Source organism: Phaseolus vulgaris, chromosome 2 (genome assembly GCF_000499845.2).
Source record: "Phaseolus vulgaris cultivar G19833 chromosome 2, P. vulgaris v2.0, whole genome shotgun sequence".
In the NCBI taxonomy this organism is placed as follows: Eukaryota; Viridiplantae; Streptophyta; class Magnoliopsida; order Fabales; family Fabaceae; genus Phaseolus; species Phaseolus vulgaris.
The window spans coordinates 1,742,384-1,760,086 of record NC_023758.2 but is presented as its reverse complement, the minus strand read 5'-3'; the positions used below and the strand labels follow the sequence as shown (position 1 = coordinate 1,760,086).

General features: G+C 32.3%; 2 protein-coding genes across 3 annotated transcripts; one reads left to right on the top strand and one right to left on the bottom strand.

Moving 5' to 3' along the window:
* The first annotated feature begins 1,329 nt into the window (after positions 1-1,329).
* LOC137810096 (soyasapogenol B glucuronide galactosyltransferase-like) lies at positions 1,330-3,103 on the top strand. The gene has a single exon (XM_068611224.1). It carries the CDS (start codon positions 1,392-1,394, stop codon positions 2,877-2,879), a length of 1,488 nt encoding a protein of 495 aa, XP_068467325.1. The 5' UTR covers positions 1,330-1,391; the 3' UTR covers positions 2,880-3,103.
* Positions 3,104-5,987: 2,884 nt separating this feature from the next.
* LOC137810087 (SUMO-conjugating enzyme SCE1) lies at positions 5,988-13,909 on the bottom strand. 2 transcript variants are annotated; one of them, XM_068611211.1, is made up of 6 exons: positions 13,743-13,909; positions 13,531-13,630; positions 13,339-13,422; positions 6,720-6,872; positions 6,499-6,612; positions 5,988-6,325 (listed from the first exon to the last, which is right to left on the bottom strand). In XM_068611211.1, the coding sequence occupies exons 2-6, from the start codon at positions 13,594-13,596 to the stop codon at positions 6,263-6,265; spliced, it is 480 nt and encodes a 159-aa protein (XP_068467312.1). In that variant the 5' UTR covers positions 13,597-13,630; positions 13,743-13,909; the 3' UTR covers positions 5,988-6,262. The 2 variants fall into 2 exon arrangements, with proteins under 2 accessions (XP_068467312.1, XP_068467313.1); XM_068611212.1 differs by having other exon boundaries at positions 13,748-13,909.
* Positions 13,910-17,703: the final 3,794 nt, after the last annotated feature.

Sequence of the window (17,703 nt, the reverse complement as noted above, 5' to 3'; positions counted from 1 at the left end):
AAATATAAAATAACTTAAAAAGAGATCAATTTAATATATTTAAATATTTTAAAATCTACGATAGAGATGATTGAAGAGTGTAAAAGAAATATTGTTTAGATCAACGAAAAGAGAGTGGAAAATGTGGAAAAAAATTAAAAAATTTGTTATTGATGTGATATATGTGATTGAAATTATAATTTTTTAATGGATAAAAATATAAGATTATAAATTTATTTTTTTAGTGTATGTTATTTGTATGATTTTAGAAAACTTTCTTAGAGGGAATGGTCCAAGTACCCGAGAGTCTCGAGGCACACGGTGAATAAAATATAATACTCTAAAAGAAGGCCTTGATTGACACGTGCTTCATAAGTACGAAGTGACATATCTTGTTACTTTTGAATTGGAGTTAAAAGTTTACTTATTAATTAATAAACGTGATAGTTTGTAAGAAGAGATTGCAGTGTTTACAATGAGAGGATATAGGTTTTTTTTTTTTTTTTTTTTATCATGGGGTCTTTTTTTTCTTTTTTACCAAAATTGGGTCGCGGTTAAAAAATTATAAATCTGGAGCAAGTCGTGTTAACTTAGCACGACTTCTACATATGAAGTCGTGCCAAATTGATACAACTTTGTCATATCAGTTTGAAGTTGTGTCAAGTTAGCACGATTTCTGTTACGTCAACTTGAAATCGTGTCAAGTTGATACAACTTTGTCCACATTATTTTTTTTTAAAATTTTTTTTGTTTTTAAATATATATATATATATTATAATTATTTAATTATAATTAAAATTATAAGTTATGTAATATTTGAAATTAATTTGATAAATAATTTTTTTATGAAAGAATAAATACTTAGGTAAAGAAAATGAGGAAATTAATAATCAAACATGAAATTGAATTTTATTATCAAGTTTGTTTGTGCGGACAATTGCTTCTATTGTGACATTCGGTTGTGCAATATGAACATTTTTTTGTTTTTCCTATTTTTTATTAATCTAATAACCAAATTAATATATTACATTACCGTAAAACATGATCCATACACAATTATTCATTTTTTTTATTGCTTAAAACTAACACCCTTAGAAAATTATCTATCAAATTAATTTTAAACATTACATAACTTACTATTCAATATCTAAATAAGAAAATTTTAAAAAATATATAAAATAATATATATATGGATAAAATCGTGTCGTGACACGATTTTAAAGGTTTATGTGTGAGAAGTCGTGTCAACTTCACACAAATTCAAACTTGTTCAAATTTTTGTAATTTTTTTTTGAAAGTTATCCCATTTTAATGAAAACTGAAAAAAAAGGTGGGTGAAAACCCGAGCATATAAATAAGAGGAAGGGATGAATAAGAAGAATATGTTGTGAAGAATAAGAATTAGCATAAGAATGGGGAAAGAGGGTGAGCTAAACCTAAAGTCAGTTTTCCTTCCTTTTCTGTCAACTAGTCACATAATTCCTCTGGTGGACATGGCCAGGCTCTTCGCCATTCATGGCATAGACGTTACCATAATCACCACGCCGGGAAACGCCACCGTTTTTCAGAAGTCCGTCGACCTCGACTCCAGTCGCGGCCGCTCCATCAGAACGCACTTGGTTAACTTCCCCGCCGCCCAAGTGGGGCTTCCGCCGGGGATCGAAGCGTTCAACGTCGACACGCCTCCCGAGATGGCCCCCAGAATCTACATGGGTCTCGCCATTCTCCAACCTTGCTTCGAACAGCTCTTCCACGACCTCCGACCAGACTTCATCGTCACCGACATGTTCCACCCTTGGACTGTCGAAGCCGCCGCCAAGCTCCGAATTCCCAGGATCATGTTTCACTGCATAAATTATCTCGCTCTCTCCGCTGCGCACGCGGTGGAGAAGTACGCACCCCATCTTGCGGCGAAATCCGACAGCGACAGGTTTGTGTTACCTGGATTGCCGGATAGGTTGGAGATGACGCGGTTGCAGTTGCCGGATTGGGTCAGATCTCCGAACCAATACACGGAGTTGATGAAGACGATTAAGGAGTCGGAAAAAAAGAGCTACGGATCTCTTTACAACAGTTTCTACGACCTCGAGAGTGCTTACTACGAGCACTACAAGGTTGTGATGGGGACCAAGAGTTGGGGAATTGGACCGGTTTCGTTGTGGGCGAACCAGGAAGCTTCTGACAAGGCTGCACGAGGGTACGCTAAAGAGGAAGATGAAGAAGAAGAAGGGTGGCATAAGTGGCTCAACACTAAGGCAGAGAGTTCTGTTTTGTACGTGAGTTTTGGGAGCATGAACAGGTTTCCGTACTCCCAACTTGTTGAAATCGCGCATGCGCTTGAAGATTCAGGGAAAGATTTCATTTGGGTGGTGAGGAAAAACAACGGGGATGAAGAAGGAGAAATTTTTTTGGAAGAGTTTGAGAAGAGAGTGAAGGAAAGCAAGAAAGGGTATCTGATATGGGGTTGGGCGCCGCAGTTGCTGATACTAGAGAATCCTGCGATTGGAGGATTGGTTACTCACTGTGGTTGGAACACGTTGATGGAAAGCGTGAACGCGGGGTTGCCGATGGTAACGTGGCCTCTGTTTGCGGAGCAGTTTTACAATGAGAAGCTGGTGGTGGATGTGCTGAAAATTGGAGTGTCAGTGGGGGCCAAAGAGTGGAGAAACTGGAACCAGTTTGGGAGTGAAGTTGTGAAACGAGAAGACATTGGAAACGCGATTGGTGTGATGATGAGCGAGGAGAGTGAAGAACTCAGGAGAAGAGCGAAGACGTTAAGCGATGCTGCAAAGAGAGCTATACAAAATGGTGGCTCTTCACACAACAACATGAAGGAACTCATTCGGGAACTCAACCAGATCAAACTTTCCAAAGCTCAGAAAACCACACCCACTCCTTGAGACCACCACTTTTATGTTAAGATTTATAGAAGTTGGTGTTTTATCTTCAGTCAAAATAAATAACTATTATTATGCAGTTTTAGAATTTGTTAGTTCTGCCCAATTTGTGTTGTCATTGTTAGTTGTTGATAGTTATGATATGTTTAGCTTCTTATTTATTCTGCAATGGCTATATAATAGTCATCTATTATTCAATAAAAAGAGAGTACTTTCTTCCATTATGTCTACTTTTAAAAAGCTTCTCTGCCTTTTTTAACATTTTATGACAAAAATAGGGTTAAAATTAAATAATTTTAAGAATTGAAATTCTTAAAATAATTACTGTTGAGTGCATGGTTTTGTTATTGATGTTTCTGTTTTCCTTGTTATTGTTGTTAGTGAGTTCTTCTGCTATCCAAATGAGTCCTCGGTCATTTCCTTTATATTACAGTAATTACAACTCTTAAAAATGGAAGGAAAAATAATTTTTAGTCGAATGTGATATTTACTTCTCAAAATAGCATTTTTTTTCTATCCAAATTGTTAGAATAGAATCATTGCTTGTGTTCATCACTACCATTTTATTTAAAAACTTTTCGATCAACATTATCTCATTGTTTTTATCAATATCAATTGGGAGGATTTTTAGTGGACAACAACAACAAAAAAGTCTACGAAAACCCACCAATCATCAACATATATAGTGTAACAGTAACCTTGACTGATATCATCGTGGTGGTAAACATGAACTATGTTTAATAGAGAAAAAATGTAATAAATATTAATTAAGAAAACTTCGATGAACTTTGTTAGAAAAATAATATAAACTAACTATAAATCTTTTTATTTTTTATTAATTATTTAATATTTAAGTAATTTATTGAATTCGATGGTATTAAAATATTTTATTTAAAACGTGTAAAAGTTCACTAAATTTGAATTGTCCAATAAAAAAATATTTAAAAATAAAATCATTTGAAAAGAGACCAATTTATATTTAATATTTGATATTTTAAAAACTGTGATTTTTATTTTTTTTTAATGGAGTGGATTTGAGAGAGTGAATTTAAGATAATTTGAAGAGAAAGTGGGAAGTGAAGGAGACTCTTATTGTATTAAGGTAAATACAATGAAAACTATGAAGAATATGATGGGTGTGATTGAAATTGTATTTTTTGTAAAATTAAAAATTTACCCTTTCATTTAAAATTGTTGAAAAATTAATTTTATTTATTTATTTGTGGATTATAATAATTTTTAACTAAAATATTATTTTCAATAATGTCTAAAGAATTATTTTTGGGAAAATGTGGATTATGTCGAAACATATTTATGATTGTCAGAAAAATTATTTAATGTTATATTTAAATAAAAATCTAAAATGTATAATTTTCTAAAATATTCAAAAATCTAAAATAAATAAAAATATTAAATTAGTTAATATCCTATTTAAATAAATTTTTAAAATATATAAAATTTATAAAATATTCAAAATCCTAAATAAATACAAATCTTAAATTATTTAATGTCCTATTTAAATTAAATTTAAAATATATAAAATTTTTAAAATATATAAAAAATTTAAAATTTAAAATAATTACAAATCCTAAATTATTTAATGTCCTATTTAAATAAAAAAATATTTAATATATAAAATTCCTTTTGCTTAGACCTTTCTTGGTATGAAGTTGCATGTTGGGTCCAGAAGATGCCCAATTACCACTGGTGCGGAAAAAGGTGAAAAACAATGATTATTTTAGTGTTAAAACGACAGTTTTCTGACTGTTGTATTTTAGCGCATAGTATTCTCTTCAAGCAAAGAAGGCGACTATTTGACCGTCGTGTTGCATTCAGTCTAAAATGACAACTTCTACCATAGCCGTTGTATTGGACCCTCCTTCAACTCCTTCAAATCTGACATTTATATGTATAGTGGCAATGTCCATAGGATTTTGACTAATCTCTTTAGTAGCTGCAGTTAAGGAAGCTATAGGATCGTCAATGGGAACATCATGCTTCTTTTTCGGACTTGGTGAAAAGCTTGTGCGTGAAGGAAATGGTGAAAAGCAGCGGTGGGCTCACGACAGCAACAACGGCGACTAGCAGCGGTGAAGAACCAATGGAGGCACAAGAAAACCAACAACGAAAACAACAATAATAAAGAAAAGACAAATATTAAGAAATGTTTGTTTGACATACTCGTGCTTCCTTTTCAAGAATCAGATTATCATAATTAGAAATGTTATATTTCTGAATATATTTTAAAAATAATTTAAATGAAAAGTAAAGATGAAATTAACACTTTATTTAATAATAACTACTTATATTTTTCATTAAATTATCCTCTTGGTGAGAATAAAAGTGTAAAAAAATATATATAATGAAAATTACAGCTTCTTTAAGAATGAATTAGACAAGAGAAATTTGTAACAAATGAAAATATATTTCTCTCATCTTTATACGCTTCAAATATATTTTTTAATGTGAACTTCAGGCTAACACTTGTCACAATAGCTCGAGCAGGATTAATTCTTCTGAGGTAGTCGAATGAGACGTGTAATGATAGGAACAACACATTATATTCTGTATGATTTTTAATAGTAAAAAATTCTTTTAAATCCTCAATCCCAGTAACCACCCTGATTAGAAATATAGTAGATTTATGTAGTCCGATGAACAGTTGACTTATAGTAATGTTTTTATTTGATGAGTTGAATAAAAAAAGTAGAGTGTTTGAGGTAGAATTGTTTGTGCGAGGAGCCCACGGGAGTGATTTATATTTTTGTGGTTGATGAATCAAGAAGAACAAGAAAAAAAATGAGAGCAATGTTTTTGGATCTGCTGAGTTTAATCAAGGAATTTAAAATAAAACAATTTATGATTAAAAACTTTGTAATTTAAAAAGTTCTCATGTGAGGAGAAGGGAATTTTAATTTGAGACAACACATTTCCCAAATGATTGTTGTACGATTGTTCATAGTAACATCTCACTTTCCAAGGTGCTTCCACAGCATATGCCACCAAAGCGCAGTGATAATTTATACTGCAACGGGAGCACAAATGAATTGGCTAATAGGTCTAGGTTTGATTTCCAATATAGAAACAAAAGCAGAATAAGGAGTCATAATATCATATAATTGATGACAGTAAATTTATCCATTCACATCGAAATGTACCAACGAACATCAGGCACAGAAAGTGTGGCCAACAAGTATTATTGGTTGACTTTCAGATTGTAATATATTAACACGTTATCATCCAGACCTGAGAGTAAGCGGAAATAGTTAAACCCTGGAGTCTGCATATTATGACAGCCAACAATCACAGAACAGTTTTAACACAGGACAACAAATAACTGAACGACTAACATACTAGAATAGTTCCTAAAGTGGGCAAATATAGAACTACACAAGAGGTGGATATTGCTTTGCCTGCTGCCGGACCCTTCTCTTATACTCAGTCGCATCCTGCACAAAAATATTTATAAGCACTCAACTCTGGTAATGAATGCATAACAAAAATCTGAAACCCCAACCCGGTCTTTGCGTTGATTAATTATGCCAGCCCATCTTTACTCTTCGCAAACAACTATAGTCATACAATTCCCGGTAAAAAGTGTAGGGTTTCTAAGGTTAGCTACCTGGATGAATAGATGATAACCCTCTGTCTGAGCAGGGTCAGCAGGATTTGGTTGGTCAAGCAGGTCTTGGATGCCCACAAGAATTTGCTTCACTGTTATAGCTGGTCTCCACCCCTAAATGTAAAAGAATGATTCTATAAATATATATACACTCAGAAGCATGTAGAATCACATCATACAAGCTTCAAGAAATCATGCAATTATCAGAAGGATATACTTACACTATCTTCATTAAGTATAGACAAGCAAACAGTTCCAGATGGATACACATTAGGGTGAAAGAAACCTTGAGGGAATTTACACTTTGGAGGCTTGCTAGGGTAATCTTCACTGAAATGCATTGTCAGTGGGAAATATCCACCCTCCCAATCAGTCTGCAACAAGTGAGATACAGAATAATTTTAATGAAATAAATAAGTGTCTTGCTCATTCATATGCAAATATAATCCAACATAACATGAGTCAATGACATAAGCTCTTAGGGATCAAATATTTTGAGTAATTTCCATGACCTTGACCATGTTAAATGCAAAAATCCCATATTAAGCTACCAAGATGCCATTTATTTTCCTTCCTTCCCCCTTGCTTAATGGATATATATGGTTCTCATCCAACTAGACACATTAATGTGATGCTTAAATATGTTTTCACTCCCTATAAAATGAGTGAATTCGATTTTGGTCCTAGTAAAAAATTCTTTACTTTTCATTCCTAAAAGGTATGAAATCATTGTTTTCTAATGATGATCATTCTTCTAGACAACTATTTATATGTTTAACAATGTTTAAATGATCAAAGCAAGTATTATATTTGTTTTGTAGACTACGCATTGAACTTTCAAAAGTTTTCATAGCCACTAGATCAGAAATAAGGTAAACGTTGCAGACTGCACTAGCATAAAATTTGAAGCTATAGAAAAAGTTATTACAATACTTAATTTTAGACTTACAGTGCTAGAGATTATGTAGTAGTAGTTATTGCATTTTTGTAGTGGTTGTAATTGGATTTGATTTTTGTTAGTGAGGTGTTGATGGGTTTGTATATAAGTCCAAGCTTCACTTGCAAATCTAATCCCTTGTGGTATATATACAAGTATTATAGAAATAGGATTTCTACTCCCAATCCTTGTAAAGTAAAATACAGGAAATCTATTTAAACTTCCGTAATGCTATCTCTTCTTGATTATATGGTGCAAGCAGAGATTATATATGACAACAATAGTTATTTTTAATTCCCTACTATGTTTGATATATTTTTTACCCGGATACATGACATCCAGACCTGATTTATTTGGTAGACGTCAAAGTAGTCTATAGCAGATATTAGCATGGATCAACAGCCCCAACTATAGCAGATAAATATCACAATATAATAGAAAAATAACAAAATATATAATAAATATTCTACATTCAATATATCAATTACCAATCTGTATTTGAAAAGTTATAACAAATTTTACAGTGATTAGTTAGTAATAGATTTCAAACTAAATGCAATAAAGAAACTATCACACACAAATTAATCAATTGAACATTTTCTATTTGATACTAAACAATGATAAGTAAGTTCTGCCATTAAAATTTTTCTTAAGTTCTGGCTTTCCCATTATTAATTTAAGCCTAAGATTTTAAAATATTTTAATTAAGATTTTTTTTTTCTAAAGCTAAAACATCATGATTGAAAAAATATTTTATTTAAAATTGATTAGAAAAAAAAAACTTTATATTATTATTTGATTCAGATAAAAATTAAAAACTAGCATGTGAATCCATCCATTCTTGAAATGAAACTATGAAGGTCCAGTCAAAACAAGTTGTCGTCATTGATCTAAATCACAAATGGCTAAAGTTTAAAACAGATAAACTGTTCAGTGTTGTTAGTTAGGTTCCTAAAAGTCTTTGTCTGGTGTGAATCATATCATCTTTTTGACACACTTTTCTCACAGCCAACTAGCAGCACACAGCAAATAAATGTGGGATGTGAAAAATGTCGTCGCCATGATGGCTACGCACAATATAAAGGCCCTTAGAGGAGTAGCTCGATGCTCTGGCAAGATAGCGCCACTGTTCCACACAATTCACTACTACGATAAGCATCATTTAACAATAAATCACCCCCAATAAAATCATTGGTAGATGAATTGTACAAACTAGATTTCTTTGGTAGATTTGTTAATTTATCACACTCATTTAAATCTTACTAGATTCCACGTTCAATGTGTAATCCATCACACCTTCACTGTCCCACTTCTTGTTTTCTATCCTGCTGTCTCTATTTTCGTGTTAAGTAAAACTATAAGTTGAAATTTCTTCCAATCATATGCCAAAATAAATAAAAAAACAGGACATCCAAGAAGGCACATAATGCCACTGTGAACGAACAAGAATATAATGGAAAAAATCCTATTTTCCACCTAATGAACCAAATGATGGAAAAAATCAGCACATAAATCATCTAAGGGGAAATGATGTTACTCTTTTTCTAACATACCATGTTAACTATTAACCAATATATAGCTAAATACCAATGTACAGGACTTAAGACCCTTACAGTGTTTTAAATCTTGGATAGCAATACAGAGAAGCAGGTGACACAATCACTAAAGTGGGACACTCACTATTCAGAAAACTTTCTTTACTATTACCATTTACTATTTTAGTTTATTATAGTAATTCAATATTATATGTCATCCTTTTAGTTTTTAGTACTATTACTATTTAGTTTAATTTTGTGACTGTATCTTCTGTTAGACAATGTTATTGGTTAGTTATGTTCTTACAACTGTCTTTTTTTGTTTTGGTTTAGTGTAACTGTTTGAGGCAGTTACTATAGTTTGTTTTCTATGTGGTTAACTGTTTTAGTTAAACAGTTATGACCACCAATGTAGTTAAAATCGCAAAATCGTACGATGCAGCGAGTTTGGAGGCCAAACCGAGGTGACTCAGACGGCGGATCGGCACCGGAGCAGATTGTACCGCGTCGCTGCCCAACTCAGTGGATCGCCGCATCATAGGCCATCGTCGAGCTGCCTCATACCCTAGTGCAACATGTTGTTTGCTCTAAAAAATTTTAACCTAGCGCAGCCCAATGCGGCCCAAATCATATTTCTAAATGAGTGTAGCGGGAAAGAGTAGAGTGAAGAGTGAAAGTTAGTGAAGAAAGAGTCACAATCAGAAACCCTAAAGAGATAACAAGCATCGCACCACAAAACTCCACCGGCACCGCTGTCGCAAACGCCATCTCCGCCGCTCGCAACGCCACTGCTGCTGCTCACGTTCTCCTCTTCTCCCTCATTCTCCATCACAGTCACCGTGTTCAGTTTTTTTTTCTCTAAGACAATGCCTTTTATTATAGATTCAGGAGGTGGTGACGGTATCAAAAAAGACCCTGTATGGAATCATTGTGTTTCTATTGATGGAAAAACAAGAAACGTGAAGTTTAAATATTGTGACAAGATTTTAACTGGGGATATCTATAGACTAAAGCATCATCTTGCATGCACTTCAAAGGTTCCTCCAATTGCTGAGGATGATGAAGGTCATGGCATAGATAACATTAATAAAAATGAAGATCTTGTACAAGAGGATGATGATTATCCTTCAATTAATATGAAGGATTTCCTTTGATAGTTTAATTGTATTAGATATTTGTGAAGTTAGTTGTTTTTTGTATGAATAATTTATGATTTATGAAAACTGTTTTCAGTTGTGTTATGTATTGAATATTATTATGTTAGTAACTCTAACGAGTCGACTTACGATCTTTTAGCTCCTTTTCGATCCTCGTACGAGTTACGAGTTTGACTTCATTGGTTATGACTAACTTGCCTTGTAAATAAGCTATGTGTGTGTATAAATATATATATATATATATATATATATATAGTTTTATGTAAACAGAGTTTCACTATCCTTGATCTTTACATCATAAAATCAGTTTATCAGTGTTTTATATCATGATATCATAGCACATTGATCTTTTATCATGGCTTTTACAAAAAAAATTGATGGTGACTTTTCTTCTTGATTTCGATCTCTGCTCCAACCACTTTTTCTTGAAATAACTGAAAAGGTAGACGAAAAGTATTTTTTTACTGTGACGACAGCAAATTGAAACCGTTATAAAAGCACATAGCCTTCATCAGTTTGTTGTTTTTCTTTCTATTCCTACGTGCTTTCTTTCTAAAAGTAATTGTGTTGTGATCAAAATCACATAAATCCAGTGTATCTAGATTTGGAAAAGCAAGACCAATTGCTTCTAGCATGTCTTCAATTGTCTCCTTATCGAGTTCTATGCTTGCCTGGGTTCTTGGATCAACTCATTCTTATAAAGTGTGGACAAAATGCACTCTTATTCCCATCAGCAAACTTGTGTCAGAGTGAGAAAACTCATATCTGAACTTCGTCATTCATTACTAGAAAATAGCACTATTGAAGAATACATATTTCACATCAAAGCCCTTATTGATGCTCTTTCTGAAGCAGGAGATCAGTCAGGCTTCATGTGGTTATTATTTAAATAGTTTATATAATTATTTTAGTTACTATTATTATTTAGTTCATTACCTTATAAGAGAGCTTTAAATAAATAAAAAACACAAAGAAGTTTGTTTCAAATCCCAAATAGATATATAATTAAATTATAATATTACATCAAATTATTAAGTTGACTTTGTAAGCTTAAGTTGGATTTTAAATTCAACTTTCTTGAGATGTCACATGTTATCAGACAACAATTGGACTACCAACAAATATCTAGTCTCATGCTCAAAATTTCGATTCCTAAAAATGAAGAGGTGTGTTGTAGATCTTACATCAACAAGAGATAAAATCAAATTACAATATATAAATGAGTGCAAACTTCACATTACAAAAAAAAATTATGATGTTAAATTAGGTTTAAATTTCACTTTCTTAAGATAATAAAGGAGTCATTAAGAGTCTATCCTAGTCAAGTTTATTGGGTCTATTTGTCATCGACTATCAAGTTCCACCCTAGTCTCACGTTCAAGATGTTCAATCTTCAACATGGGGTGTATGTTGGAAATCATACATCAACTATAAATATGACCAAATTATAATATATATAAGTAGGTTTAAAACTCACCTTATCAAACCAGTTTTGAGAAATTGAGTTAGGTTTAAATTTCACTTTCTTAAGAAAGGTAAATTGGACTAAAAAATTCTCCCATAGGCCTAGCACAAAAACACTAAAAAAACGTTTGGGTCACCATTAGCCCAGTTCCCCAGCCCTACTTCCTTTCCTGTGTAACCCTAAAGTGTATCACTAGGTGCTGCGTATACAGGTTTGCAAGGAAGGGAGGCATCGATAGAAGATGGTGAAAGGGCTGAGGTGATCAAATCAAGGTTGTCAAACTCGTAACTCGGAGGCGGATCGGAGAGGGAAAAAAAAACTCGTAACTCGGAGATCGTAATTCGACTCGGAAGAGTTACTATTCGAGTTTCTATACATAAGATAATTCATTAAACGATCCAAATTAGTAAGCCATACTTTTATTTAGGATAAGAAAATGTGTTGGAGATGAAAATAATTGTAATTTTTTAGATGGGCCCAAAAAACCTAATTTTGAGTAAGCTGTTAATTTTATTTAGGGTTAAGCTGTGAATTTTAATTAGGGTTCCAGCTGCACATAAGAGAGCACATCTCATATTTAAATTTTGAATTAGGTTTTATTAGGTTAAAATTGAAATGGGCCTTAGGCCCAAAGTTATGTCTCTTAAAATTTAGGTTTAGACATGTGCTGCCAGCATCTCTTCCTTCCTTATGCGCGGCGCCGTCGCAGCTCCTCCTTCCTTACGCGCGGCGCCGCCACCACAGCTCCTTCTTCATGCTTCGCCGACGTCACATCATGCGTTTGCGGTGGTGCGCGAAGGCGGCGGCGAGCACGAGCGGCGCATTAGGGTGTTTTTTGGACCGCGTCATGGATCGCGGAAGCTCATGGATCGTTCGATCCAACCCTTGGTTTACTGGATCGCTCCGATCCAGAGAGGGTCCGATCTCACCTTCGATCCAACTCGTTTTTGCCTAAAAAGATCGTAAAAACGCAAGATCGGCGAGTTAACTCGCGATCTTGACAACATTGGATCAAATAGCCTAAAGGAAGAGGCACAACACTCATTGGAGCACTGCTATCACATCATAAATCCTGCTATTCCAACTGTGAAAAGACAAAATTAAATGCTCCGCTAAGCTGATCAATTAACAGAGCGCCTCTCTGATGTTCATGCAGCGGAGTGCCTTGCTGTCATGGCGGCACTATATAGTGCACTTTTAAAACCCTGGACCCATAACGGAAGTGTGGATTGATACGGTCAATACATATTTAAAATCTAGCCAGGATGGTCAGATTTTATGGTGCGGTTTTCTCAAGCTTCTTATCATGTGCCTTTACTATCAAATTTATATGTAAGGCTTAAGCCTGAAGCATCACACGACTAGAAGAGTTCCAAAGAACTTTTTACCATCCTCAAACCATGCGCCGCACAAACTTACATTTACGCCGTCCATACCACCAATAATTCCATTAAAACTGATAAGAAAAGCACCTCATAACATGAAAGGCTCTAAAGCACAAAAGTCCTAGAGGGCACACCATTACTAGCATGTTAAACAAACTGAATCTGTATAAACCTGAAATTATATTATTAACCGTGGGAAAGATCAAGCCCTATAGTTTACTTCCAATCACTAAACTTTTGTAGACAAGCAACAAGTAGAAAATTGATAAGAAAAAGTCAAAGATATTTCATGTTAGCATTGAATATAAAAGCAGAGAAAGAGTATGAAGAAGGGGACACAATAAAAGAGGAAAAAGCGCACCCCAGTCTTGCCAGGAATAGTGCAATGCCAGACCATCAAATTGACGGTGCCATCGGGGAGAGTCTCGGGCTTGGCAACGAAACCCTAAATTAAGAGAAACAAAGATAGATTGTAAGGAAAGGGGAATACGAAAAATTGACGAGAAATAAGCAGAGAAAAAAAAAAAAAAGGGGGAAGTGTTAGGATACGAACATGTGGATGGTTCTTCCGCCATGATTTTCGCTCCTCAGCAAGACGTCCACGAGCGATACCAGACATGTCTCTGTGTGTGTCGATTCTCCGCTCCTGAAATCTGAAGAAGCAGAGTAGAGAGAGAGAGAGAGGTAGGAATGAAAATGGTGGTTTTCTGGCTTTATATATCTTTGTTAGTTGAATGAGTAAATAGTATAAACAATTGATTTTACCTTACCCTCTCTCTCTCACTCTCTCACTCCGCCTAGTTGCCTCCAGTACAAATACAACCTCAACTCAACAAACTCTGTTTTCTGCACCGCTCGCTTCTCTCCACAATAAAACCGACGCTCCAGATTTCATCTAAAACCGCAGACTCATTTGATCCCTTTATATTCTCTCTCGTCAGGGATTCAAAAACTCTCTTATCGTTATCACGCGTGAGAATCACGCTATCATGCCCCCACACGCCATCACGTGCCCCTTTCGTCGGCTTTTTCTTTTTTTTTTTCTTTTTCTATACCTCCCGTTTAAACAATTTATTTTCCAAAACAGTTCATAAAACCAAACGTTTTCAATTTGTTTTCACAAGTAGACCTGTTTTTAAAACAGTGTCGGATAGTCAAATTTTGAATATGTTTTCTATTTTTAAACGATATTTAAAATTACAAAACAAAATTTTATTTATTATAAATTGACGTGTCTGTCTTCTTGTAATTTTTTAATTAATATATATAAATTGTAATATATATTTTTAAATACATTTAAGAAAATCATTTTTATATATTGATTATATCAATTTAAAAAAATATTTTACAAATTATATTGGCACTTTCACTTTAATGTTTTATCTTGTTTAAGTAAAAGTGTGAAATAGAATATGAAGTAGAAGAAAAATAATTGGATTAGGTGGAAAGTTTGTCCCAAAAAAATTATTTAGAAAAATATCTCATGTTTTGAAAAACTTGTTCTAAAAATATTGTTTCAAGAAACATCCATGTGTTTTTGAAAAGTTTTTTTCAAAAAAACATATATGTTCTAGAAAATATCTCATGTTTTGAATTTGTTCATAGAAAACTTACTTTGAAAAACTTGTTCTAAATGTTTTTTTGAAATACGTAATTCAAAAGTCACCATTATGAAGAATAGAATGGTTATTTTAAAAAACATGGAGGTGCAGTTAGTAAGTTAGTAATTTTGGGGGTACAGAAAAAAAGCCTACCATGAACCTCGTAAAATTATTGGGCCTTGTTTTTCCAAAAGGCCTAGTTTCCAATCCCCTTCCATCTTATAATCTGCATTATAATAAGGCCTGTTTCTTTCTATAACTTTACATTTTTTTTGCACCCTACATTTTTTAAAATGCCAATATTATCCTTGCATTTTTTGGGTGACTCCAGTACAGAGGTTTCATAAACAAAAGATGTTTCCAAAATAGAGTTTCCATAAGCAAATGGTGTTTGGCAAATGCTCCCTGCACCCAATCATTTTTAACCTGCACCCAACATATTTTTTTAATTTCCAAAAATACCCTTAATTCCGGAAATAAAAATCCGGAATTGAAAATAATATATTCCGGAAAAATAAATCCAGAAGTAATTATTGAGTTTCGGAAATAAAAATCCAGAAACCAAAATTAAAATTCTATTTCGGACAAAAAAATCCGGAATTGAAAAATAATACATTCCAAAAAAAAAAATCTGGAAAAGAAATAATTGTGTTTCGGAAATAAAAATCCGGAAACAAAAATAAAAAATCAATTCCGGATAAAAAAATCCGTAATATAAAATTTCGTTCCGGAAAAAAATATCCGGAACACATATTTCGGAAATTTTTTTTAAGGACAGTTTCGTCTTTTCAGCTAAGATCGGGTGCAGTGCTATGGTGCAGGAAGCAATTGCCATGGTGTTTTCAGAATGAAAAATCCATAAGACAAGTAAAACAGTTTTTTCAAAAAAAGGATGGAGTGCAGGAAGAGATTTGTTGGGGTGCAGGAAGAAACACCCTATAGTGATTGAACATTTTAGACAGTGTTTCCTCACAGTTTTGGAAAATAAACCCGAAAATATATTTGGATGTAACCAATATGAAAGATAGAGAAATAAAATAGTGAATCGGAATATAATATATCTAAAAATCTTTTACAAAATGAATAATTCAGAAAATTTACTTAAACTATGAATATAGTTTGTAATGTGGAGAATCTTCAACTATTTATAAGTTAATAAATCTTCAATTTTTTCATAAAAAAACCCTTTATAAGAAACACAACTTGTGTATGGATAACTATAACTAATTATTAAAAAAAATCACTTTTAGTATATATAATTTGTTATTAATTTTATTCTTATTAATATAACTCATTTTGTTAACTCTATTAAATAGTTTACATGCTCTCATTAATGTTATATGCAATTTTCAATTTAAATAATATAAATTAAAAATATATAATTTAAAATAATGATTTAAATTTAATATATATACGTGTATATATAATTTAAGTGGAAAAGATAGCAAATTATATTTAAATAAAGTAATTGTGCATATTTTATTAAATAAAACATTTATTTATTTATTTAAAGATAATTTTTTAATTAAAAGTTAGAACAAAAATAGTTACAAACAAAATATGTTCCCTTTTATTTAATTTAAAGAAAAAACATTTAAATAAAAGATGACACTATATACGAATAAAAAAACATATCTCCTTTATGTAATGATATGCATAAAACTTACCTATAATAAATTATAAGTAACAAAAAATATTTATTTTATCAATTATTTTCATAATAATTGTATTTTAATAATAATTATAATATTTAATATTTTAATTATATATTTATTATTATTATTATAAACAAAGACGTCTGTGTTTCCCTAGTGTCGATAATTCAATTACATGGACAAAATATTTTTAAGATAAGCAACAAAACTACATTTAAGTTAAATAATTAATTTTATATCCAACATATTTTTTAAAAAAACATTTTAATTGTAATAAAATTCATCGTGATACAAATTATTATTTTTTAATTGGAATAAAATTAGCCACGACACAAGTTGAATTACGATAATTAAAAAAAAACTCAATTTGAATTATCTATTATATGAAAATCAGATCAAACTGACTAATGGGACTAGAATGTAGGTGGTTCAAATGAACCATAAAATCAGTCTAAAAAAATTGATTAAACAACTAAAAAAGCGGTCAAAAACCTGTGAAATTGGTAAAAATCCAGTGATGCTAGTCAAACTAATAAATAAATAAAATTAAAATTTTAAAGAAAATCAACCTAACATACTTGAAAACGATAATAATCCTTTCTAATTATGATGCAAATTAAAAACGATAGTTTGTGTCATAATTAATTCAGTCAACCCAGGATATTACAGTTTTTAAAAAGTTGGTATAGGTTGACCAGATTAGCAAGGTTAACTCATGGTTAAGGATGGCTTAACACAACCCTAAATGTAAACCAACCCCCTTAATCTGATCCAACAGTGAAGGTCCATTAAGGTAATATAAATAGCACGTATTTCAAGAAGAAATGTATGTCATTATCTACAGTACTCTGACAATCGAGGGTCGATACCCACTGACTTGAGCGTTGGAATGCCTTCTGCAGGTATCATTCCGCCTAAGGAGCAAGATGGTCAAGGAGAAGGAAGCATAGCAGGCATCAAAGAGTTTCAAGAGTGTTGGAGCAGGAACAATCGTTCTATAGGTCCCCAAACCCATTCGAGAACAATTACTGTTAAAAAAAAAAATTGTATAGTAATTAATTTAATTTTTACTAAAAAGTTTATATATATATATATATATTATTTAATTATTGTTAAAAAGGGTAAAGTATAGAGCGTGAAAATTAAGCCCCAGTCATATATATTAAATAAATTATATATGTAAAATTACTCATCTTAAACACAAAATTTACATTACTCTGAAATTTAGACATTGACCCAATTCAGCTCACACAACTAACTCAAACTATAAAGTAATAATTGCCACCAACTTACATTATTATCACTAACTTGTACCCTTTTAGGTAGAAAAATGTTCTGTGTCTAAAATATTAGCCTTAAACACAGACTTTACATCATATCTTATAAAACCTCATACAACTCTAAGTTTTAGATTTTTTTACACCACTAAAATTTATACATTGACCTAATTCACCTCAAGCAACTAATAAT